This window comes from Physeter macrocephalus, chromosome 11 (genome assembly GCF_002837175.3).
Source record: "Physeter macrocephalus isolate SW-GA chromosome 11, ASM283717v5, whole genome shotgun sequence".
In the NCBI taxonomy this organism is placed as follows: Eukaryota; Metazoa; Chordata; class Mammalia; order Artiodactyla; family Physeteridae; genus Physeter; species Physeter macrocephalus.
This window is the reverse complement of record NC_041224.1, coordinates 104948290-104972104: the sequence shown is the minus strand read 5'-3', so window position 1 is coordinate 104972104 and position 23815 is coordinate 104948290. Positions and strand designations below refer to the sequence as shown.

Genomic DNA, 23815 nt, shown 5'->3' with positions numbered 1-23815 from the left:
CTCTAGGACTGCTGCAGGGAGACGAGGAGAAATCACTGTGCTGGGCTGAAGTGTCTTGAGGTCGTTACGGAGGCGGTGCCCTGTCACCTGGGCCTTGGCTGGTGGGTGGGAATTGGAGACGTGGGGAACGGAGACACTCCAGCAGCTGAAGGTCCATCACTTGGGACTCGGCACATAAGCGCAGCCTGGCCATTCCCTGGATCTCACAGACTTTTCATTGTTAACGGTATACCTTGTAGCCGTGTCACACATGATGCAAAAGCGGGGAGGAAGTTTGGGCACTTCTAGCTGGACCCCAGCACGTCTCAGCGGGCCTTCTCTAGAGAGCTGAGACAGCAGCAGGTGAATGGTTGGCAGAGGCATCGTGGACGGGAAGTTCTCGCTCTTTTATAGGCTGAAAGCAGGGGGTCTACCCGGGTGACTTTGCAGACACCTTGGCAGTGGGAAGGGTGAGATTTCCAGTTTGTAATGTGGTGACTGATCTCGTGGGTTAAGCATTCAGGATCACACTTTTCTAGTGGTTTGAGAGGTCTTCTCCAAACTTCGAAACAAAGACTGGCCATGCTGGTCTTGCTCAAGCACTTGATGTGCTGAGTGCAGGACTGAGGCAAGGCCTGCACATGTAGTGCATTTCCCACTCTCCTGCTTTGTTATCCTCCATCCTGCTCCCTAAATACTCTATGTTTTTAGATGTAGGTTCCTTTTTTTTCCAGGGTGAGGGGCCACATCTGCTGCTGCCAACCTTGCTTACCTTAGAGCTAGCCATCTCCGGAAACTTGCAGAAGGGCAGTTGAAAAGCTGTATCGCTTCTTTTGATCCCTGTGTACTGCTGTTGTGAGGCTCAGGGGTTTGAGTGGGTCTGGATTTAGTGTTGGCACTCTACTTAAGAGCACCAGGAATGACTCCCCACCTCCAGTCATTATAAACCCATCTACCCGAGACATCCTTACAGTGGACTAGAGATTAGACTCCATGACCCCTGGGTGTGCTTCTCTAACTTGAATTCAGTGATTGCAGCGTAAGTCATGGTTCTCCCTGGGTCTGTGATAGTCCTTGGTAGACAAGGGGGTCCGTGGTGTCTGCCTCTAATGTGGCAGCCACCTTTTAGTTTTTCCTTCTCTTGGGTGGCCAGGGCACCTAGAAACAGCTGTTAGCGGTCATGCGATAACCTGGAACGTTTTCTCAGATATGGTCAATTTGTGAGGGCATCGCCCGGACGGGATTTTGTGTCTATGCATGGGAAGTTATTCTCAACTGTGTTTCCATGTTAGACTCACCTGGGGAGTTAACAAACAAACAAAGACAATGCCAGACAGCCAGTGCAGACCAACTGAATGATGCCAGGATTAGAACAGGGGACCACATCCCATCTTCGCCCTGCACGCTGACAATGCTGGATGAATATTTAAGTTCACGTGTAGAGCCGTGCGGTCTTAAAAGCCCTAAGGAGTTATTAGGGACTTTGAGTGTTGGCCTCACACAAAGTGCTGCCAGCTGGAGGGTAAGTTTCCATCCTCTGCTTTCTGGTTGGAAGAGAGAAAAGCGTATACCTCATGGGCTTCTTTGGCTGTGACTGTCATCCCCATCTGACTGCTGAGACAGCTCTTCCCTGCTCTCCTGAAGGCCAGCCATCTGAATCTGGGGGAGATGTCCAGTTAGATTTCATTAAGTGCTTTGAATTTTTTTCCGTAATTCCAAGAGCATCCACAGGTTCCAGGTTTCCATGCAGTCTTGATGTGAGGTGATCACCACCCTGCTGCTGCTCTGGCAGCCTGAGCTGTGGCTCAAGAAGGTGGTGTTGGTTTTTCTTATCTTAATGCAGAGATGGTAGAAATTAGAACCATATCAAGTGTGATTTATGATCTGATTACCCCAGCTAAAAGTAATAGATGATTTATTTACAGTTACTATCTATCACCTTGTGCTCTTTTATTTCTGAAAGGTCATATGTAATCATCTCGATAAATAATCTATCTTTTTGTGTTGTTTATACAGAATTCAGCATTTTATGTGGACTGTGAGTCATTGGTTCGAGCCCTTCAAGAACTGCCTCTCTCTCTCCGACTCAACGTTGCTGCTGAATTGGTCCAGGTAAAAACCCTGACAGCATCCTGAGGCTGGTATGAATTAGGGCAGGAGAAGAATGAAAAATATCCCCCTGCAGGATGTTTCAGACTCATCTTTTCCTTTAATCAAGCTGAGCGTTCTGTATCAGGTAGAATTTCATAAAGTTTTGAGGGAGAATGAAATACTTTCTAAAGGTTTTTTTTTAATTTTATATTTTTATATATTTTTTTATTTCATTTATATTTTATATTGGAAACATTTTAAAGGATCAAATGTAATAGAATTGAATGAAATGTAAAAGTATAGAGTCTGCCTTGTATTGTACTCAAAATGTTTATGTGCCAGGCTTGGTGTTAAGCACTAAGGTTACAGTGGTGAACAGACAGGCATGGTTCCTGCCCTCATGGAGCTTAATCTGTTGGGAAAGACAGGTATTAATCAAGTTATCAAATTATAAGTCCTGTGAGGGGGAAGTACAGTATGCTGTTGAGAATATGTAATAGTGAACCTGATCGACTTTGGTGTGATTAGGAATGGCTTTCCTGAAGAAGTGACAGATAAGCCGAGATCCAAAGTATAAGAACATTTGAGTAGGGATTTGAAGAAGAGTGACCCAATCAGATCTGCATTAATAACTGTGCTAATAATCATAACCGTAACAAAGAACATTCTGGCTGCAGAATGGAGAGAGGACTGTATTGGGGTGTCTGTGTTTAGGGTAAATCTGCACATGCACACCCATGCAAAAGTAGAGTGGATGAGGGGAGGCAAATTAGGAGGCCACTGCACGGTTCAGGTGGGTAATACTGTAGCTTGGACCAGGCTAATGATGGTAGAGATGGCAGGGAACTGGACTTTACCAAGAGGTGTATTACAAAAGTAAAATTAACAGGACTTGGTGAAATACTGGAAATGGAGAGGGAGCAGGGAAAGAATTTTCTAGGTTTTCCAGCCTGTGCAACTCAGTGGTAGCTAGTATCAGGAAGGGTGAGGCTTGGACATTATGGGTTTCTGTTTCTGAGATGTCAAAGTGAAAATATTAGTCAATTGGATATAGAAATTTATAGTTCAGAATCAAGGGTTGGAAACATAAATTTGGGAGATATCAGTGTAAGGTAGCTAAGAGAGGAGCCATTGAATCGGCTAAGAGAGGAGGGGCCCAAGGGCTATACCAGAAGGAACTTTGAAATTTAACTGTGGCTAGATTGGATTCTGTTAAAAAGTGAAACCCTGGGCAGTACTAGTTGTAAATAGAATCCCAGCAACTAAAATGATCAGTTTTGTCCTGCAGTTGAATGTGATGCTAAGCCTGAGCATAGGCAGGCGTCAGTGGGTATCCACCCAGTTGTCTCTGTGGCACTTACGTCAAATTTAGGGCAGCAAGTAGAACTCAGGGCTGGAGGACACTTAGGGGCAGAGGAGTAGAGAGGATAGCATTTGCCTCTGATGGGGAATCACCCTGGACTTCTTTAGGAGTGTTTGGGGGTATTGGGGCTTGTCTTAGTGATTGGGTGAGTGCTCCTCTTCCTCTGGCTGTCCAGAGATGGTCAAAATCCTGACATACTTGGTTTGATCCCACACAATGAGGAGTGGTTAACAGAACACATCAGGGAAACACTGGAGATGAAGGTGATGGGGGCCCCAGGATTGAGGAGAGACACGGGAAGTGTTGTGAGCATTTGAAAGTGAGGGATGTTGTCGGAGGCAGGCCTCAGTGGAAAGATATAAAATAATTGTACTTTTATAAATAGTAACTTTTAACTATCTAGCCAGGTTTTCAAATACCCACTCCTCCCATGAGGTAGAGCAGTTATTCTCAACTGTGTTTCCATGTTAGACTCACCTGGGGAGTTAACAAACAAACAAAGACAATGCCAGACAGCCAGTGCAGACCAACTGAATGATGCCAGGATTAGAACAGGGGACCACATCCCATCTTCGCCCTGCACGCTGACAATGCTGGATGAATATTTAAGTTCATGTGTAAAGCCATGCGGTCTTAAAAGCCCTAAGGAGTTATTAGCAAACTGGATCTGCTCAGGATGCTTAAATGTACAAATAAGGGGACAACACCTCCAATAGCAGCTGGCCCTCCTTCTGAACCTACCCACTGATGCCAGGCTGGTCACCACAGGCCTCCCTCCAGAACTGTGGTTCTCAGCCTTCCTCTGCATTACAGTCATCTGGGGGGAGGGTTTAACTTTATTAAATTATAACATATAGAGAAGTGCATGCGTTAAGTCTTTACAACCATGGAATCAGCATCCAGATCAAGAATCAGAACGCTGCCACCACCCAGAACCTCCCTCCACCCCCCGAGGCAATACTTCCCTAAAACCACTATCCTGACTTCTCGTACTCGATTAGTTTTGCCTGTTTGGGGAGTTTTTACAACTGTAATCAAATGGAATGTTTTCTTTCCTGTCTGGCAATTTTTACTCAAATAATGTTACTAACGGTCATTCTTTTCTTCTTGGTGAATTTGTTCCTTCATCTCCTATATTTGTGCATTTTAGTACAGTGAGCAGATCCGACTTGCTAATTACTTCTCGGTGACTTTTACAAATGTTTGCCTTGTCACAGGCTTAAGTATACATTCACATAGACCTACAGGACTGTCCGTTCTCAGGCTGGTGACAGGAATGCACAGCCCTTTTGATTTCAGCTCTGAGCAGGTTGGCACATGGCTGAGGTGGGCACGGTAGGGAGGTCTCCCACACTTACCCCTGCAGCCGTAAGGGGGGCGCTGGCCGGACCTGGATGGAGACACTTTGTGACCTTCCTGTCTGAATTGAGTTTCCTACTCCACAAAGTCTGATGGCTTCCTTTGCTTTAATTTCTGCTTAAGCAAATACAGCAGGACTCACACTGACTCAGATATTGTGCTTCTCTTTCAGACTGCCCTTCCTTTAGAGCTTCCTCAGGTGAAACCAAAGACAAATAATGATGGCAAGGGACTAGGGATGCAGTTAAAGGGGCCCTTGGGGCCTGGAGGAAAGGGGTCCGTCTCTGAGCTGAAATCTGCCGCCGCTGGCTGCCCCATGTACCTGGGTAAAGACAGCCTAGGACCGGGCCCTTCCAAGGGTTCTCAGAACCCCACTTCCCCACTGCAGTCGGCAGCAGACGATTTGGAAGAAGAACTAGATCTGCTGCTTAATTTAGATACGTCTGTAAAAGGGAGAGGTGACATCTTAGCAGACCAGACAGCTCAGGACCTGGAATCTGAGAAAGATGAGGAGGTGGCCCAAGAAGAAACAGGTATGGTTTTCATTTTATTCCCCATCCATCTTCTCGATTCTGGTGTTTTTCTGAGAATAGCTTCACCTCTGTCACATCCCTACACATCTTCATCAGTGTCTGACATCGATCTAGCCTTGTCCACTGACATCTATTTCTGTGCTCACATCTCTGCTTCCCCCCGAGCTGACCTTTCTGACAACATTGCTCTCACTGGATATACTGGGCTTCCAAAGCTGCTACCTGCCTGATTGCAATCTTAAACCCAGGGCTGCAAATTGAACTCGTGCTGTAAAAGGCATTTCGATGCTCGTGGCCTCAGCTGTGCAGCAGCAGACCTTTTAATCGACTGTCTGAAGAGGCCTGTTGACCAGTTCTTTGTGCTTCTTGCTTGCTATTTCGATCTTGTTTTTGTTTTGTTTTACAAAAGAAGACTTTCTCATTTGTGCATGTTCTGTTAGATGGTGGGCCATCTGACAGGGAGAGGCCTAGTGACTGCCCTGTCCATACACTGCATTCAGGACCCTTTAATGGCTTTAGTTTCCAGGAAACTAAGCTGTTAGTCTTTAAAAAAAAAAAAAACTAGTGAACTGTGAAATTCAGCATCCAAATAAATAGAAGAGCAAATCTCTACTCCATTTATGAATTTGTTTAGGTATTAGTGGATCTTCTTAGGGAGTAGGAAAATAATAGAACGTTTCCCCTTATCGTGAGCAAAGTAATAATTTGGCTGATTTCCAGCATGGATCAAACCCCAGGGAAGCGTTAACCCTCGATTCTGGCACTAACGTGAAGTTGTTAACTTTGCTTTTATTTTTTTAGATCCTGCAAAACCGTCTGCGTTGGAAGAAAAGAACGTGGCATCTGAGCAACCAAGTATATCCAGAAATGTTACTGAGGAAGAGCTTGAAGATTGGTTGGACAGCATGATTTCCTAAACACGATGAAAGAAAAAAAAAAGAGAGAGAAAGAAAATGAAAAGTGCCTGAGGCCAATTTTGGTTGCCTTGTAAGGGAAGGCGGGCCCGAGGCTGTCCTTCCGGAACAGCTGGTTTACAAGCACAGCCCGAGCCCGTGTGGCCGTCACGTTTAGCAGTAGACGCCTACCTCCCCCATGTTCAACAAATCCGAAATGAGACAGTTAAGAGGCTCGCTGCATTTGTTCTCTGGCTTAGTAATTAATTGAATAGATTTCTTAAGGGCAGGAGATGTTACAGCCCTTGTGTCCAGTTTCTTCCTCTCAATTTTTACAGCATAGCAGGTGCTGCTGATGAAGAGAGCTAGCTAAGCAACCAGACATGCATTTGGCCAAAATAAACAAACACTGGTCTGTGGATTTTTTTCTTCATTTCTTTCTTGTGCGGGGAGCCATGGGCTGTTTGTTAGTCTCCTGTCCCTTTTCCCAGCATCACAGGGTGGTTGTAAATCAATCATCCAGAAAGGGTGCGTTACAAGAGGCCAAACCATGAATTGGTGATTATGACTTTATTGCAGTGGGCACTTCATTTTATTTAAGGAGATTCACCTAAACAAACAGAGCAGCTCCACTACTTACAAGGGAGACCATAAAGCGTAACTCAATTTGGCATAAGACTGAGATGATTTTTTTTTCTGAATTTTCAGTACAGTACTTTTTTTCTCTAATAACAGCAGTTGACAAGCTGTTACTGAAAAAAAGAATCATATCAATAACCTTTGAGTGCAGTTTCATAAAGTAAGAAGATCAACACAACTAATTAATGGAACTGTCCATCTCGAACATAAACGTAAAAAACTTGCATAGCTATATCTAAAGAGGTTTTTTTTTAAGGCACTTACTTACTCGATATTTCAGTGTCAACAAAGTGGCGGTTTGTTTTCCTGTTTGTTTTTTTCTATTTATTTCTTTAACTGCTTAAAGCTTTTCAAGCTGATTCTGGATACATTCACTAGCAAGTACCATGGGAAAAATTAGACTGCAGTTTTAAAATGATTTTTTTTGTAGCTCAGACCATGAGTCACTAGTGGGGTACCATCATGTGGAATTCAAGTGTTTAAAATTCCAGGTATTATGCATCCAAAACTTCCTACTTCTTTCTCCCTTCCCTCCCTCAGCAGGTATTATGCATCCAAAACTTCCTACTTCTCTAGCCCTTCCCTCAGTGGTGCCACCCCAACGAACTAGTTAGAACTGAGAAACTTGAAGGCTTTCAACTAGAGCTTCCTTGAAGCTGTGCCGTACTCTTTTTTCTTTTAACAAACATTTTGACAGGTTATCTCGCGCAGCGTACGTCCATTGGATACAAAAAGCCAAATCAATTCCAAAATATCACAGATGTGTAACAAACACTTCCTTGTAAGGGAGGCATTTAGGAAATGTCACTTTTCAAATGTGTTGCAGAACTGTTAAGAGAAGGATTTTATTGACCGTCCAGAATGGTGGAGGCTTCTTTCATTCCCATTTATCCAAGCTGATCTTCATACTGTTTCCGGAAGCAGTCACCAGCGGGGAAGAAATCCCAACACCTTTCTTGGTACATCTTCCAGACGTAAGATTCCTGAAATAACGGGAACACAGGAGACTTCTTTATAAACCACAGTAAGCTGGCACCCAATTTATTTGCCCTCTGTATGTCTCCCCCTTTGGGAATACTGACGCGGATAAATATGAGGCCCAACTGGTACATTCTTTCTTGCACTGTTCCCAGCTCAGGCTGTTTTAGGAGCAAGAAGTCATTTCTCCCTTCTTCTGACCACCCCCCCCCCTCCCCACCAAAACAAACAAAAACCCCACAGTGAAACCAACTCTATGATCGCCACTAAAAATACTTAAAGATTTAGCAATGGGTTGACTCCATGCCATTTGTAACTGGTAGAAGGCAGACTATACGATGAGGGAGCACTGAGTGCCCGCTTAGGCAGGTGCCCAGAGAGCCAAGGCCAGATCTGGGTACCAACTGCCGCTAAGGGTCTGAGCTGTGGCATTTTCCTACGAATCCAATGATGTTTGTTTGAATATTTGGTGAGCTACCGTTTCCTCCCCTATTCTCTGTCTTTACACTTCTTTTTCATACTTAGTCACAGAATCCCTCTGACGCGTACTTTCACGCACACTGTCACACCCACACCTCCGCATCCCTGTGTCACCCACACAGGAGGTCGTTCTCTTTCTTAGGCTGTCTCTCGCACCATTTTACTCTGACGCTCCTGCTTTTTGTTGGAGCCGCCCACTCAGCTTTGCATTGTCTTTTTCTCTGTAACGTTCTCCCCACCTCCAGCTATTCTGCCCTGAAGCAGCAACTATAAGGGTTTAGAAAATGTCAGTGTTTGCTGGGAAGGATAACCACGGGGCCTTTTGGAATAGATGGGAGTTGCCTTAGAATTTTGGCTTCTTAAGTCACAAAGAGATGGTGGAACAATGCAGGAAGCAGTGGGAAAACGCACAGAAGAGACAAATGGGGTCACCTCTCTGTTTCAGATATCCTGTGCTCTACTGAGGCTTGAGGTAGACAGGGGAAGCTCTATCTTAATTAAGGTATTTCTCACCTGACCTGTGTGCTCTGTTTCATCTTTATTAATCAAATACATCAGGAAGAACCTGGAAGGAGGAAAAAAGATTTAACAACTGAGAAAAAGACAACATTAGATACTTTGGTTAGGAAACCAAAGTTCATTTACTCAGTCAAGTGAGCTGGAGAGAGGATTAAATAGGTTGTTCAGCATCACGCTGACTCCTATACCTTTCAGAATAGGGGAAACGTGGCATGACAACATACACCATCATCTTCTAATAATAATATACATTTATCTCAAAATTAGCCTTTTTTTGTGAGGAGAGGTCCTTTTTACTGTCATCAAACCTTGAGCTAAGATCACTTGTGAGGAAGAATTTTGGCTACCATTTTATTGTTTTTAAAAAAAATCCCAAGGTAAACAATAAAATGGTAACCCAAACTCTTACCATATAATTTTAGTAGGCCAAGTTATCATCTTATAAGAATATAGAATTGAAATTTTGTGTGTCTCAAAGATATGTTATGGAAAAGTAAAAATATTTACTCTCAGTTGTCCTGGAATTCAGCAGCATGCAGGTGACTGGCCGCCTTGACAAGAGCAAATATGAACTGGTGGGGAGGAAGGCCTGACTGGAGGGGGTTCAAAGGAGAGTGGGACGAGAGAGATTGGAGACCCCGAACATGCACACTTTTCCGGTTTTGCTGGAAGGGAAGGAAGAAGCAGGGCAACAAGCTAGAAGGAAAAGTGGGGTCACAGCCTTTTTTCTTTGTTTAGGATTAAAAAATATTATATGGTGATAGGAAGAATTCAGCAGAGAGGAAACTTGCTGGAGTTAATATGACCTTGATTGAGAAGGGATGGGATCTAATTCCAGGTTGAGGGGCTGATATTTGCTTGGAGCAGAAACAGTCTGCAGCGCACGTCTATCACTCAGAGCAGGGAAGGGGCGGGGCATATGGACAAAGATACGGGCTCATGGGGACTCCTGCAGGTTCTTTCCTAATTGCCTCTACTTTCTGGAGACCAAGGAGGAAAAGGCATTGGCAGAGCGTGAACTACACGACGTAACTGTATTTTACTCACTGCCCCTGCCCCTGCCCCGTCACCTTTGCTTGACCAAGGTTACTCACAAGTAGTTGGCTAAGTTGTGCTCTTGTAAGGTGTGTGTTTCAAAACCATGAGGGGTCGTGTCAAAGTAGTCATTGCCGATCCCACAGATGAAACATTTAGTCTAAGAAGAATAACAGGGAGGAAAGGCATGAGTAGGCGTGACATTACAGGCAGGTAGCAAAAGGGTGAGGATCTCTGCTTGAATTGAGACACCGTAAAATATTTCTCTTTCATGCTTTAGGCTGTTAGTCGTCTTCTCCAGAGTGTCACATGCCTAGCTTCTACCTAGTGGAGGGTACTTGTTCCTTCCTAAGCCTGGGGCATGGCGGAGGCAGCGGGTGGGGGTGGGGGTGGTGGTAGGGTACAGAGCACAGAAGGTTAAGCAGAAGAAATGCCCAGAGCTGGTAGATGGGCCCAGAGAAGAGGACAGGCTTGCAAAACAATCATGGTTGGTAATTTTGCCTAGGGCTGGCCCTAAATAAGAGTAGAACCTACTGTTTAAAAAATCCATGTGCTGTGAGATAACGGAAATCAAGTTGGCATTAGTAGAACGGTACCTCCATATCCTCTCGTACTTGTTCCTGCTGGTCTCTCAGCTCCCCAAAAGCATCAATGATAAGACCTGGAATTTTAAATACAAACAAAACACTTCAAATAATCTGTTTAGTCAGGGCGGAGGAATGATAGACGGAATGGCAGAGGCCATTATGTTTTGTTTAAAAAAAAAAAGTGAATTATAAAGCTGAATGATACAATTACATCAAAATTGGAAAAAAACACTTGTGTTTTCAAATGCTGAGTCCTGGCTAACGATTTCTCATGGTTCCTCTTACTCTGCCTTGCGGCAGTATTTGACGCTAACCATTCACTCCTCCTGGACTCTCTCCCTTCTTGTCCTTCCTTCCTTGTCCTCCTATTTTGCTTGGCTGTTCCCTTTCTGTCTTCCTTATCGGCTCTTCCTCTTCTAGTCCCTGAGGCATTGATATGTATCAGTCAGGGCTCCTCCTCAGTTTCTTTGCTTTTCCTTCTGGGAAATCTCTACGCCTACATCTTTGACCACCACCACCACCAATGGATCCCATTTCTTTTATTTTTGTATTCATTAATAGTTGTCTCGTGTGTCCTTACTGAATGTAATATTTCTATCCTATTCCATTCCTGACTTGTCTCTTGAAAGACCGATTACAGTTAACTGCTCGTTAGCCCTCAACGCCTGCACGATGTCTCATAGGTACCTCAACTCGGCATGACTCAGACTAAATTCATCACCCTCTTTCTCTCATTCCTGACAAGCTACTGACCAAAATACCAGTACCTCTCCCCGCAAGGAAGGAAAAAACATGTCACACTCTCACAGCCCCTCTTTCTACTCCTTCCCACCCCATCGCCTGGGAGGAAAATGATCAGGGCAGGAATCATGATGTGGGGCAACACTAGCCAGAGGAGATATTTAGGAAGCAGAATGAGGCAGAAATGATCACTTCAGAGCGGGTGATGAAGGAGTGGACGAGGGGAGTCCTCTGTAAGGATGCTCAAGTTTCCTGTCTCAGTGCCCGGGTGTATGTTTGCCTTTATATACAGCAGACGTTCAAGAGATGTCTGTTGAATTAACAGGTAAGCGAATGCATAAACCTCTTGACATAAAACAATTAAGTCAGGTGCAGAAAGGCAAAGAGACTCAGATTGACTGAGCCCCATGCAGACGACGTAACTGGCAAGCATACCTTGGATGATAGCCAGCAGGATGACAATGACGAAGAAGAAGAATGTAATGTCAAAGACGATGCGGTACATTTCGTACGGGTCCCCAGCGGGGTCTTCAATTTCATCGCCAATGCCACCTCCAGCTCTCACTCCCACGTACATGTGGAACAGGTAACACTAGAGAAGAAAAATGACGGCGATTCAGGTAAAAGGCGCAGAGTTTTGCTGGTTTGTACAGAGATGGTCAGATCATTCATGTCATAAGATCAAAACACGACAGCCCTGAGGCAGGAGAAGGGTACTCTTCACAATAACACATTCATGCTGCTAACTCTGCCCTCTACACCCTCTGGTTAGGTTGGTGTCTATAAAGATGGAAAGATTGCTGTTCCATGTAGACTTTAAAAGGTATTTTTTGCTCTTTTCTTAAAAACAGTTTTGAACTCTTGGACACACACATGAGAATTCACTCTAGGTGTGTATAAGTTAAAAGAACTTTCTGCCCTGATGAGGATGGCATATGCCAGATACGAGTTTTCTCTTACTTGATTTTTAAGTGCCAGCCTGGACTTGGGGCCGGGCTACAGCCTCCGGGAAAAGGCCTCCCCTACTTGGCATCCTCCGCGCACCCGGGAGGGCAGGGCTCCCCGCAGAATCTCCTCCCAAGTGCCCGTGTGCTCCAGGTAGGCTCCTGGGCCAGGGCTCACAGAGCAGGCTGCCCTCTGTCTCTCCTCCTGACTGGCTGTGATGGCTTCAGGATGGGAGTGTGGAGGCAGTCTTATGGCTGGTAAATCAAAAGCCACCGGCAGCACGGAGCCCACGCTGCTCACACGGTTGCTCTTGTGCCTGTAGTGTTGCTGTCTCATGGGCTGCTTGCTCCAGGAAAGCACACGGAGAGTTTTTAGCCGAAAAGCATATCTATTTTCTGGAGAAACGATCACAGGTGGGGGCAGAGGGGCAGTGTACTGTCACCTGTCTCTGACACACACATTCTTTTCCTGAAATCTGGTCATGATAAACGTCTAGAGATGCTACTGCAGCTGTGCTGGCTCACCCTGCGCTGTGCCCTTCTATGCCCGCAGGGGCTGGCCTGGCAGGAGCCCCAGCCCCGCCCTGACCCAGTCCTGCTGCTGTGACATTTTTCAGACGACATGGCTGTTCTGAAACAAGCCCCACTGGCTTGCTGAAATAAACTGAGCACCAGATTCATGGGACTTTGCTCCTAGCTCTCAGAGGCAAAGAATCAGAGTTTGACTTCCATGAGATACAGACACAGGTAACTCACGTCTTCGCCACACACAGATGTGGATGGATGGTGATCCGCTTAGCTGTGTGCTTCTCTTTCCACCTGGGCCCCGACAAGTGGTCTATTCCCTCACTTCTGTCTTTCCAGGACCCACCTCCCTTTCGGATGAGACATCAGTGTTCTACTCTCATCTCTGTCCTGCCCTGTCTCCACTCCGCCCACAGCCCTTCTGTCCCAGCCACGCCAGGTGACCAGGTGGCCCTACAGGGAATTCTCACCGTCATCATGTCATCACACTTCATGTCGGGCTCGTCGTCGTCTTCACTTTTGTTGTAGAACTTGCGGAAGAAGTTGAAGGCCACCACGGTATAGAGGTAAACCACCACGGCCAGGAGACCGACAGTCAGGACCAACTGGGAGCGGAAAGAGAGAGAGCGAGGGAAGAGGAGGTGGGTCTTCTCCACCTTGAAAGGTTGGTGGGAGACTCCAAAAAAACAGAGGAAAGGGGAAAGATGAGGGGCCTGGAACGAAGGCTGTCATACCGCAGGTGCCGAAGGAAAGCAAGATCACAGAGAGAAACAGGCTTATTGGGAGAAAAGAGTAATGATGGACTGTTATGGAACAAATTGTGTTCCCCTGGAATTCATATGTTGAAGCCCTAACCCCCAGTACCTCTGAAGGTGGCTGCATTTGGAGACAGGGCCTTTAAAGAGGTGATTTAATTAAAATGAGGCCGTGAGGGTGGGCCCTGCTTCACTCTGACTGGTGTTCTTACAAGAGGAGGAGGTCAGGACTCAGGAGGAGAGATACCAGTAGCCGTACGCATCGAAGGATAATCAAGTGAAAAAGCAGCAAGAGGCAGCCAGCTGCGCGCCAAGCTACCCACACCTTGATCTTGGATTTCCAGCCTCCAGAACTGAGAGGAGATCAATTAGTCTGTTGTCTAAGCCCCCAGTGTTCAGTATTTTGTTATGGCAGCCCGGGCAGACTAACAGCTGGGGTACTGCACGGGGCGCATATAAACTACACAGGGATTTAAGGATGAGAATAGTGATGTTGCTCTGAGGATGGTTACTTTGTTTTTTCACGGAGATAGCAGTGACCCAAGGTTTCAAGATGTCGCTTTCACTCTAACGCTGCTTTTATTTATTTGCTTATTTATTTAATTGAAGTAGAGTTGATTTACAATATTGTGTTAGTTTCAGGTGTACAGCATAGTGATTCAGTTATACATATACATGTATCTATTCTTTTTCAAATTCTTTTCCCATTTAGGTTGTTACAAAATATTGAGTATAATTCCCTGTGCTATATACAGTAGGTCCTTGTCGTTTAACCTATTTTATATATAGTAGTGTGTATATGTTAATCCCAAACTCCTAATTTATCCCTCCCTACCCACCTTTGGTAACCATAAGTTCTAATGCTGCTTCTAAAGAAACTACAAGAAATTAATCTAACATTGTAAATCAGCTATACTTCAATACAATTTAAAAAAAAAAATATATATATATATATATACACATATATGTATAACTGAGTCACTTTTCAGTACAGAAGAAATCAACACAACATTGTAAATCAACTATACTTCAACAAAATTTTTTAAAAATTAAAGAAAAAAACAACTACAGATTCCTGGTGCTCATGGGTATCCCTACATCACAATATTTCATAACTAACCATGAACTGGAGAATTGTCACAGCTTTGAAGTTACTATAAGAATTATGACGGTTGAGCAAAGTGACATTTTTCATAATGAAGAAACCTGCCTTGGACCTTTGCCAGGGTCATAGGGCCTGTTTGTTTCTCGGCTTTCAGAGGCACAATAAATGAGGACTACACAGGACCTGCTCATCGGGCCTATACCAGGGACTAGGTGCTGGGCTGGAGTTGTGAAGATCAACAACATAAAATCTTTCTTTGCCCTCAAGCTGCTACACAAAAGGGAGTGGGCATGATAAGTACCAGAACAGACATATTCAGCAGCTTCTTGAACAATGAATTTAGTGATCTGAACCTTGGATAGCAGACCTCACAGAAAGCAGCCCGTTTAGAAAAAGAGAAAGAATGTGGGCTTTGCACCAAGGAACAAATGGGCTTGAATCTAAGTTCTGCCACTTAGCAGCTGTGTGCTCTTGGGTGAAATACTTAGCCTCTCTGAGCCTCAGTGCTCTTCTCTCTCGAGTGTAACAACACTTACCTTATAGGGTGGTTGTGAGCCTATTGCAATACCCAGCACATGGCACAAACTGGGCACATTTTTTTTTTTAACAGTCTTGCCAGAGTTTAGTCGGCAAGCCCATATAAGACATTCATTGTTTCATAAATGCTGGAGAGGGCATGGAGAAAAGGGAACCCTCCTACACTGTTGGTGGGAATGTAAATTGATAGAGAACGGGAGAGGCCGCAACAGTGAGAGGCCCGCGTACCGCAAAAAAAAAAATAAATAAATAAATAAAAACTAAAAATAGAACTACCATATGACCCAGCAATCCCACTCCTAGGCATATACCCTGAGAAAACCATAATTCGAAAAGATACATGCACCCCAATATGCAGCACTATTTACAATAGCAAGGACATGGAAGCAACCTAAATGTCCATCAACAGAGGAATGGATAAAGAAGAGGTTGTACATCTATATAATGGAATATTACTCAGCCATAAAAAACAAAATAATGCCATTTGCAGCAACATGGATGGACCTAGAGACTGTCATACTAAGTGAAGTAAGTCAGACACAGAAAGATGAATATCGTATGATATCGCTTATATGTGGAATCTAAAAAAATGGGTACAAATGAAGTTATTTACAAAACAGAAGTAGAGTCACAGATGTAGAAAACAAACATGCTTACCAGGGGATAAGGGGGTGAGGGATAAATTGGGATATTGGGATTGACATATATACACTCCTATATATAAAACAGATAACTAGTAAGAACCTACCGTATGGCACAGGGAACTCTACTCAGTACTCTCTAATGGCCTATGTGGGAAAAGAATCTAAAAAAAGAGTGGATATATGTATAACTGATTCAATTTGCTGTACACCTGAAACTAACACAACATTGTAAATCAACTATACTCCAATAAAAATTGTTTTTAAATTAAAAGAAATTCATTGTTTAAACTTTTCATTTAAGGTACAGTTTTGTATAACGCCATTAAACCAAATCAATAAAATTTGAACTTTCTATATCTGAGTAAAGGGGAAGAAAAGAATTCTAAAAGAACAAACTGTAGAACTGGCATTCCATAAATCCCGTTTTGGGAAACTCCACCATTATAGGATAAAACTTCCCAAGACACACATGGAAAAATAATACAAAATGCCCTTTCTCCCAGGAACCTATGAGGACGTATTTACCACTCTCTAAGCAAACATCTATATCACAGGTTCTGTTATTACCTCCCCAAACTTTAGCTTCTTGTATGTGGCAGCAAATTTCTATCTCTAGCTTTCCTCCATTCTTTTTAGTGTCAACCAAGAAACCAGTGCCACTACAGGAAGCCTAGAAGAAATAAACCATCGTAATACCTGATGATCTAGCACCCTTTCATTTTAGAACAATTAAAGGTTAATCTGACTTTTTTTCTGGTTGGAATTTTTATTTTTTAAGGTGTACAATGTGATGATTTAATATATGCATACCTTATAAAATCACCATAATCAAGTTAATTAACATATCCATCACCTCACAGAGTTACCACGTGTGTGTGTGTGTGTGTGTGTGTGTGCGTGCGCGTGCTGAGAACACTTAAGATCTACTCTCTTAGCAAATTTCAAGCATACAATACAGCATTTTTAACTATAACCACCATGCTTTACATTAGATCCCTGGAACTAATTTATTTAATAACTGAACGTTTGTACTCTTTGACCAATGCTCCCCATTTCCCCCAACACACCCAGCCCCTGGTAACTACTGCTCTACTCTCTGGTTCTAGAAGTTTGCCCTTTTTATGATTCCACATATAAGTGACACCATACAGTATTTGTCTTTCTGTGTCTGGCTTATTTCTCTTAGCAGAATGCCCTCTAGGCTCATCTATGTTGTTGCAAAAGGCAGAATTTCCTTTTTTTAATGGCTGAATGATATTCTACTGTATGTTCATAACAAATTTTGTTTATCCATTCATCCACTGATGGACACAGGTTGTTTCCATATCTTGGCTCTTGGGAATAATGCTGCTATGAACATGGGAATATAGATAGCTCTTTGAGACACTGATTTCATCTCCTTCAGATGTATATACCCAGAAGTGCAACTGCTGGATCATATGGCAGTTCTATACTGAATTCTTTGAGGAACTGCCATACTGTCTCCCATAATGGCTGAACCAAGCTGGGTACATATTAACTCCTTTCTTTTCTCCCTTCTCCTGTAAAGATTTAGAGATGTGAGGGAACATGTCTCATTCATGGATTTGCACTTAATGAGGAATAAAATGCTGGGGAGTTTGAATTTGTTCACAGGAGGAGCCATTAGAGGACTTTAATCAAGGGATTGACCCTGACAATTCTGTAGAAGACAGACTGGATATTGATGAGACTGGATGTAGAGCAATGACTATATAGATATATAAGCAATGACTGTATAGGTATATATAGAAATGCACACATGCATGTATATAACATAGCTATATATGTCTACCTATATACACATATAGCTGTATATATGTATGTATATGTATAGATCTATATATATCAAAGTCATTTGTTCTTTTTTTTTTTTTTTTTTTTTTTTTGGCTGCATTGGGTCTTCACGGCTGCGCGCGGGCTTTCTCTAGCTGATGCAAGTAGGGGGCTACTCTTCGGTATATATGTATGTATTTGTATAGATCTATATATATCAAAGTCATTTGTTCTTTTTTTTTTTTTTTTTGGCTGCATTGGGTCTTCACGGCTGCGCGCGGGCTTTCTCTAGCTGATGCAAGTAGGGGGCTACTCTTCGTTGCGATGCACGGGCTTCTCATTGGGGTGGCTTCTCTTGTTGCAGAGCACGGGCTCTAGGTGCATGGGCCTCAGGAGTTGTGGCACGTGGACCCAGCAGCTGTGGCTCGCGGGCTCCAGACCGTAGGCTCAGTAGTTGTGGCACACGGGCTTAGTTGCTCCGCGGCGTGTGGGATCCTCCCTGGCCAGGGCTCGAACCCGTGTCCCCTGCATTGGCAGGAGGGTTCTCAACGACTGTGCCACCAGGGAAGCCCACTGATTATGTTTTTTCCTAACCATATCTAGGTCCCTCCCGTTCTGCAGCAGGATAAACCCCATACCTGTTTGCCATTGTGAGTGACAGATGACAGAATAGTCCTCAGCGTCTTGAAGCCCATCGCGATATCCAGCAGATGAGCAGCGAAGAAGAAGTTGTTGTAGTGGCCCAGGACTGACATGGTTGTGTACCAGGCGAGGTAGAGAAAGGACTGGGGAAATGGAAGAAATTGAGCAGCTTTTCAGGCATTCAGGGGACTGAGGTGCTTTGAGCTGGCCCAAGAATTGCCAAGTCAAGCCCCATCTGCCTCATACTACTGCACAAGAGAGAAGTGTCCCCCCAGTACGCTAGGGCCCTCTGTCTTTGCCCAGCACTTCCTGCATCTTCCTGAGCCGCCTCCATAGCTTGTTTCTTTGTGGCATCTAATGACATCCCTGGACTTGGGGCACAGAATTTTCCTTTCCCAGATGCCATACTTACATTGTCAGTAAAAACAACTCCCAGCTTCCAGATATGGTACTTCATGTCGATGGAACTTAGCCTAAAGAGGAACAAATCATTTCAAAACTTAAAAATGTCAAGATTTAGTTAAGTGTTTAATAAGGGGAAAAAATGAATTTTTTTCTCTCTCGGGTTTAATAACCTAAATACAGCTCTGAGCTTTATCAAGTTATATGTGTTCACCATGAGAATGAGAATGGCTGAATCACACACCCTGAAATTTTAATTAGTCTTTCTCTTTCAGCTCTATCAGGCATAAAGTCTGATACGTTTTTAGAATTTTTTTTTAAGGCATTTCCCCCCCCCGCCGCCCCATATTTTAGAACCTAGAAGAAACACTTAGGCGAGACCAGAGCCTAAGACAGCGAAGACGTGATTGTGAGTTTTCCCTGTAGCACAGGGAAGAGGGCTGGAAAGATAAAGGGTCTAGTCAGCCAGACTTTGGGATTGAACTCCTAAGCTCTGTACCATGACACCAGGGAGGCTGCCTCTGCTTTGGTCTCTTCTACTGGGCTAAAGTCAAGGGCATTTTTGTCCAACCCCAGGAGTTCAGCAATGCGTTCTGCTCCGTAGAGATCTCCATACTTGTTGATCACCTAAAGCAGGGAGAAGGACAGGGTGAGCTCAGGCCGTGCATCACCACCAATGTTTTCTCCAGCCCCAGTGCCGTCAGAGCTGTGTTACGCTCTGGGCTCTTCCAAGGGGTTGATAAAAGACATGAGTCAAAATGCAAAAGGAAAATAAAGAGAAAAAAATAACCTCCAGAGAAAACGGAAGTGATAAAGACAAGTGAAAACTGCTTTTCTAGCTATCATTTAGGAGGAAAGAAAAAAACCTAGTATGGAGAATACAGTGATTTTGTTAAGCTGATTAAGGCAGATGAGTATAATTCCCAAACCTACATGCGTTCATGTAAAGCCCCTTCTGTGACTTACTCTTCTCGCGATACCATCATAAAAGCACCATTACATTTATTCATGTTTGTATATGGAGAACTTAAAAAACAATCTGCATTTCTTTGCAGGTCATGGAATTTACTCCTCCTGCCCCACCCCCCAACAAGGCATACCTTTCTCTTTACAAACTTGTCCCAGTAGTTATTAGGAAAAGATCTGAAGAAGAAAATGAAACAGGGAGATTCTTAACATCAAGGCAAGCACATCAAGAAACTCTGCAGTTTGAGTGTCTGGACCTGTGATCTTTTTGGGTTTTGTCCTGCTCATTGAAGAATTCAAGACTTGATTGAAGTTCAGAGTCACCGCAGGTCTGATTTCTGGTTTCACTGCTTTGTGGTGAGTTCTGAAACACTTGGAAAGCTCCTTTGCATTTTGTACTTCAACATTATGGTTAAGAGCCAGGAATTGTGATGACAGACTAGCTAGAGGCAGGGATATGTGTCTTGAGCTCAGTGTAACTAGAAACCAAACCCTGCAGGAAACACATGCATTCAACCTACCTTCACTGAGTGCCCACTTTATGGCAGTAACTGGGGTAGGTGCTGGGGACACGGTGGTGGGAGGTGTAGACGAAGTCCCTAACTATGAAGTTTCCAGTCTGGAAATCACCGTTAGTTAATTTACATGGGGGTTTTCTTAATGGAGTGCTCTTCTGCTCTGTTCTCCATTCCTGCATAACTCCTGTGGGGTGTGCTTTTCTCCGGGGAATGAGATCCCTCTCTCCTTTGGAGGTGGTTCCTATGCCATCCCAACCTTAACCCCACAGAGGGAACAGCTTTCTTCTGGCAGGTAGCTAGTACCAGCTCCACTGCAAATACCTTCTTATTGTTAAAGTCGAGAAATAACTGTTACTTTCAGGTATGTTGGCAGAAACCATTTAAAATATTTTGCTCCCCTCCAGAACGATCAGTCCTTCCTGAGAGGTTCTCTGGGAGTCTAGTTTGCAGCCAAGGAACCTCTGGCCCTTGGTGCAAACATTCTTCTGTTTTCCTTCGTGTGTAAATCGTTCTTGTTTGTTAGCTCTGGAACACAACAGTCCCCTATGCTATAGAGGCCACCCAAAGTTGGTGATGAGGAAGGGGGGGGCCTCCCTCTGTTCGTGGACCTCTCAGAAGAATAACCCTGAGCAATTGGCACCTCTCTTACAACAGAGTGGCAATCTTTAAACAAAACAAAAAAAATTTTTTGGATATTTAAAGTAGTCTTGGTCTTTTTTTTTAAAGATTTTTTTGGGATGTGGACCGTTTTTAAAGCTTTATTGAATTTGTTACAACATCGCTCCTGTTTTGCTTTTCTGGCCGCGAGGCATGTGGGATCTTAGTTCCCCCGACCAGGGATCGAACACACACCCCCTGTACTGGAAGGGGAAGTCATAACCACTGGACTGCCAGGGAAGTCCCCAGCAGTCTTGGTCTTAAACATCCAAATGCCACTTAAAAACAAAGCAAACTGCTAATAGATTTTATCTACGGGGGATGGAAGTAATTTTTTTGACTTCCTTCTTTGTCCATTTTTCTGCTACTTGATTTTTTTCATGTATGGTATTTAGAATCCAAGATAAACAAAACAAATAGAAACAAGCCAGTCTTCCTCTGTCCACACTGGTATCACCTTTCTCTTAAATCTTTTAGAAAAAAATGGTCTGCAAGATACAACTCAGGGTTGGCCACATTTTGGCATAAGTGGAAAATTCCACAAGTGATCCTGAAGGGCCAGTGACTAAAGGCTCTGGTCAAGACCCTTTCACAGATGTGATCTTACTTTGATCTGAACATTCTTGTCTCCTGACTAGGTATGTAAGCTCCTTCAAGGTAGAAGAAAGCTCTCCATGACATATAGTTAAATTAAAAAAAAAAGCAGGTTACAAAGCACTACATGTACAATGATGCCATTATCGTGAAGAAGAAATAATTAATAGAAGTTCATTGATCTAAATGTTTTAAAACAGTTGTTTTACTTATACATGCGTTTCCCTATTCATGGGCATTTCAGCCATTTCAAATAAATGTCAGCAACTGTCCTTGTTAAAAACAGTTTAGTGTTCTTGTCTCATGATCTCCTTAGGATAAAATTCTAGAAACTGAACTGCGTTTTTACTGGGACTTTTAGGCTATATCATCTTGTGCCACAGACACAAGCGTTACTGATAATTACAGAAAGCTTACCAAGGAATGAGATTATTTAATATTCAAAATTTCTATACTATAATAACAAAGGATCAGAAATAAGTCTTAGTAGTTTCCCTTATTTTTCCGTAAGTGAGGAGATTGGCAGTGACCTGCAGGCCGAAACAAGCTTTTGATTTGCCTGCTCACACCTTTTTTTTCCCTAAGAGAGGAGTCTTCCCTTTCTAGGGACTATTAAAAAAAGCTCGGCGGTGCCTGTGTAGAGCTGCCTCTCTCAATTTGCCTCACCATCTTAGGATAAGTAGCATCTTCTTCCTGCAGGGGTCAGGGTTGTTGTTTCTAGATGTGCATATTTTCCTGGCACAGCCAAGAGCTTCAGCAGTCATCTTTGTTTACATATTCAGCCCTCTTTCTTGACTTTTCTTTCATCACATTAATTTATCTTGCAACTCTCATTTCCCTATTGTGAATACACCGGCGTTAGAGCATCACCTTTGCTCTAATGGTGATGGTCATTTTTTTCCTAAATTTTTATTGTAAAATATACATAACTAACTTAAAATTTACAATCTTAATCATTTGGCTGTAATCCCTGTGTTGTACAATATATCCTTGTAGCTTCTTTTATACCTAATCGTTTATACCTCTTACTACCCGTGCCTATATCGCCCCTTCTCCCTTCCCTCTCCCCGCTGGTAACCACTGGTTTGTTCTCTGTATCAGTGAGTCTGCTTCTTTTTTGTTATATCCTCTGTGTTGTATTTTTTAGATTCCACATATAAGTGATGTCATATGGTATTATTTGTCTTTCTCTGTCTGACTTATTGGTGATGGCCATTTTTCTTTAACAGGGAAAGGGGATAACGAACAGCCATGTGCCAGGCACTGTACCAAGCACGTGACAATCCATCCGTGAGTCCTCCCAGGACCGTAGGCGGTGGTATTCTCATCCTTCTATTAATGAAGAGGAAACTGAGGTTTATAAAACCTGATTCCCTTGCCCTAGGTCACGGGTGTCTAAGTTATAAAGCTGACTCAGTATTCTACCCCTTTGCCTCTAGAATCAATGCTTGTCTCCACCACGTTAGCAATTGTACACGTGCCTACCAAGAAGGCAGGCTTCACCCCACGGGTCCTAACATCCCCACCCAGATGGGCCTATTTCCACTGCCCATGGAACTGCCTATCAAATTATATTGGGAGGAGTTCTAGTACCAAGCAGTCTATTTGTTTAGGGAGAAGACTTCAGAGATGGTGCTGTCACAGGGCTGCTGTGCCATTTGGGGACTCTGGAGAAGCGGATCAGCTTGATCGCTGAAACCCCGGGCCAGGGAAACACTGTATGACTCGAACATGGAAAACTAGATTAAGTAGTATTGTGCTGGACCATCTGGTCTTAATTAAATATGCTCAGCACTTTCTGATAATATCCTCTGTCCCCCATTAAATGCACAGGGATACGTAAAACTGTTGGAGGCACAATAGGCTCCTTTGCGAAAAGGCAGGGGAGAAAACAAGTCCCCGAAACCAAAGGAGGGCTTATATCAATCAGGCTCCAGGGCTGCTGAAGAAGGTAGTATCCGATTTACGATAGAAACTCCGTTTTCTTTTTGGGGGCGGGGGGGACTTACGGTGTGTTGATTACTAAGCGGTCCCATTGCTCCTTGACGTCATCTTCAGAAGGCTGTTCGGTGATATACAGGCCAGCAAACTCCAACTTCCTGGCAATTTCTTTTTCTCTTTTGAATACCACCAAAGGAACCTAGGAGTGGGAAGACACTGGTCACTCAGAGAAGGCTTTCTAATGAAAGCCTCCTCTCCAATGCGTATCTCACAAATTGGCCTTCCAACTTCAGGGCAGCAACCTCTTTGTAGTGGGATTCTTAGGGTGCCTAGTTGTGGGTCCAAAGCCAAAGAAATCACTTCTCAGTCCTCTGGCTCACACACCTCCCTCTCCAAAGCTCATATGATTTGGGTCATCCTTTAAACAGCTGATAGTATTACACACTGGACTTCTTGACCCGTCCTGGTGAGAAGACCGTATTTAGATGAATCACAGGGCCGAATGACTTAGGTCTCCTAAAACACTTAGGCTGGAGGTAAACCAAGACTTAGAAAGCATAATAAACTATTCTAGAATATATTGGACAGCTGCAG

The 23815-nt window shown here is 43.7% G+C and overlaps 2 protein-coding genes across 12 annotated transcripts in view; one reads left to right on the top strand and one right to left on the bottom strand.

The window, feature by feature from the left end:
* The window catches only part of AVEN (apoptosis and caspase activation inhibitor), a 203379-nt gene extending 196742 nt beyond the window's left edge, over positions 1–6637 (top strand). The window contains exons 4-6 of the mRNA XM_024118375.3: positions 1996–2091; positions 4965–5325; positions 6127–6637. Of these exons, the coding sequence (XP_023974143.1) occupies positions 1996–2091; positions 4965–5325; positions 6127–6242 (573 nt within the window). The 3' untranslated portion in view covers positions 6243–6637. The remainder of the gene's footprint in view (positions 1–1995; positions 2092–4964; positions 5326–6126) is intronic.
* A 766-nt stretch (positions 6638–7403) lies between these two features.
* Positions 7404–23815, bottom strand: part of RYR3 (ryanodine receptor 3) — a 570442-nt gene continuing 554030 nt past the window's right edge. For all 11 annotated transcript variants that reach the window (XM_055088336.1, XM_055088341.1, XM_055088340.1 and 8 more), the window contains 11 exons: positions 23290–23420; positions 19646–19688; positions 19045–19172; positions 18556–18616; positions 18140–18286; positions 13137–13271; positions 11633–11789; positions 10466–10530; positions 9929–10029; positions 8829–8880; positions 7404–7840 (listed from right to left, as the gene is read on the bottom strand). In XM_055088336.1, coding sequence (XP_054944311.1) covers positions 7745–7840; positions 8829–8880; positions 9929–10029; positions 10466–10530; positions 11633–11789; positions 13137–13271; positions 18140–18286; positions 18556–18616; positions 19045–19172; positions 19646–19688; positions 23290–23420 — 1116 coding nt within the window. In that variant the 3' untranslated portion in view covers positions 7404–7744. The remainder of the gene's footprint in view (positions 7841–8828; positions 8881–9928; positions 10030–10465; positions 10531–11632; positions 11790–13136; positions 13272–18139; positions 18287–18555; positions 18617–19044; positions 19173–19645; positions 19689–23289; positions 23421–23815) is intronic.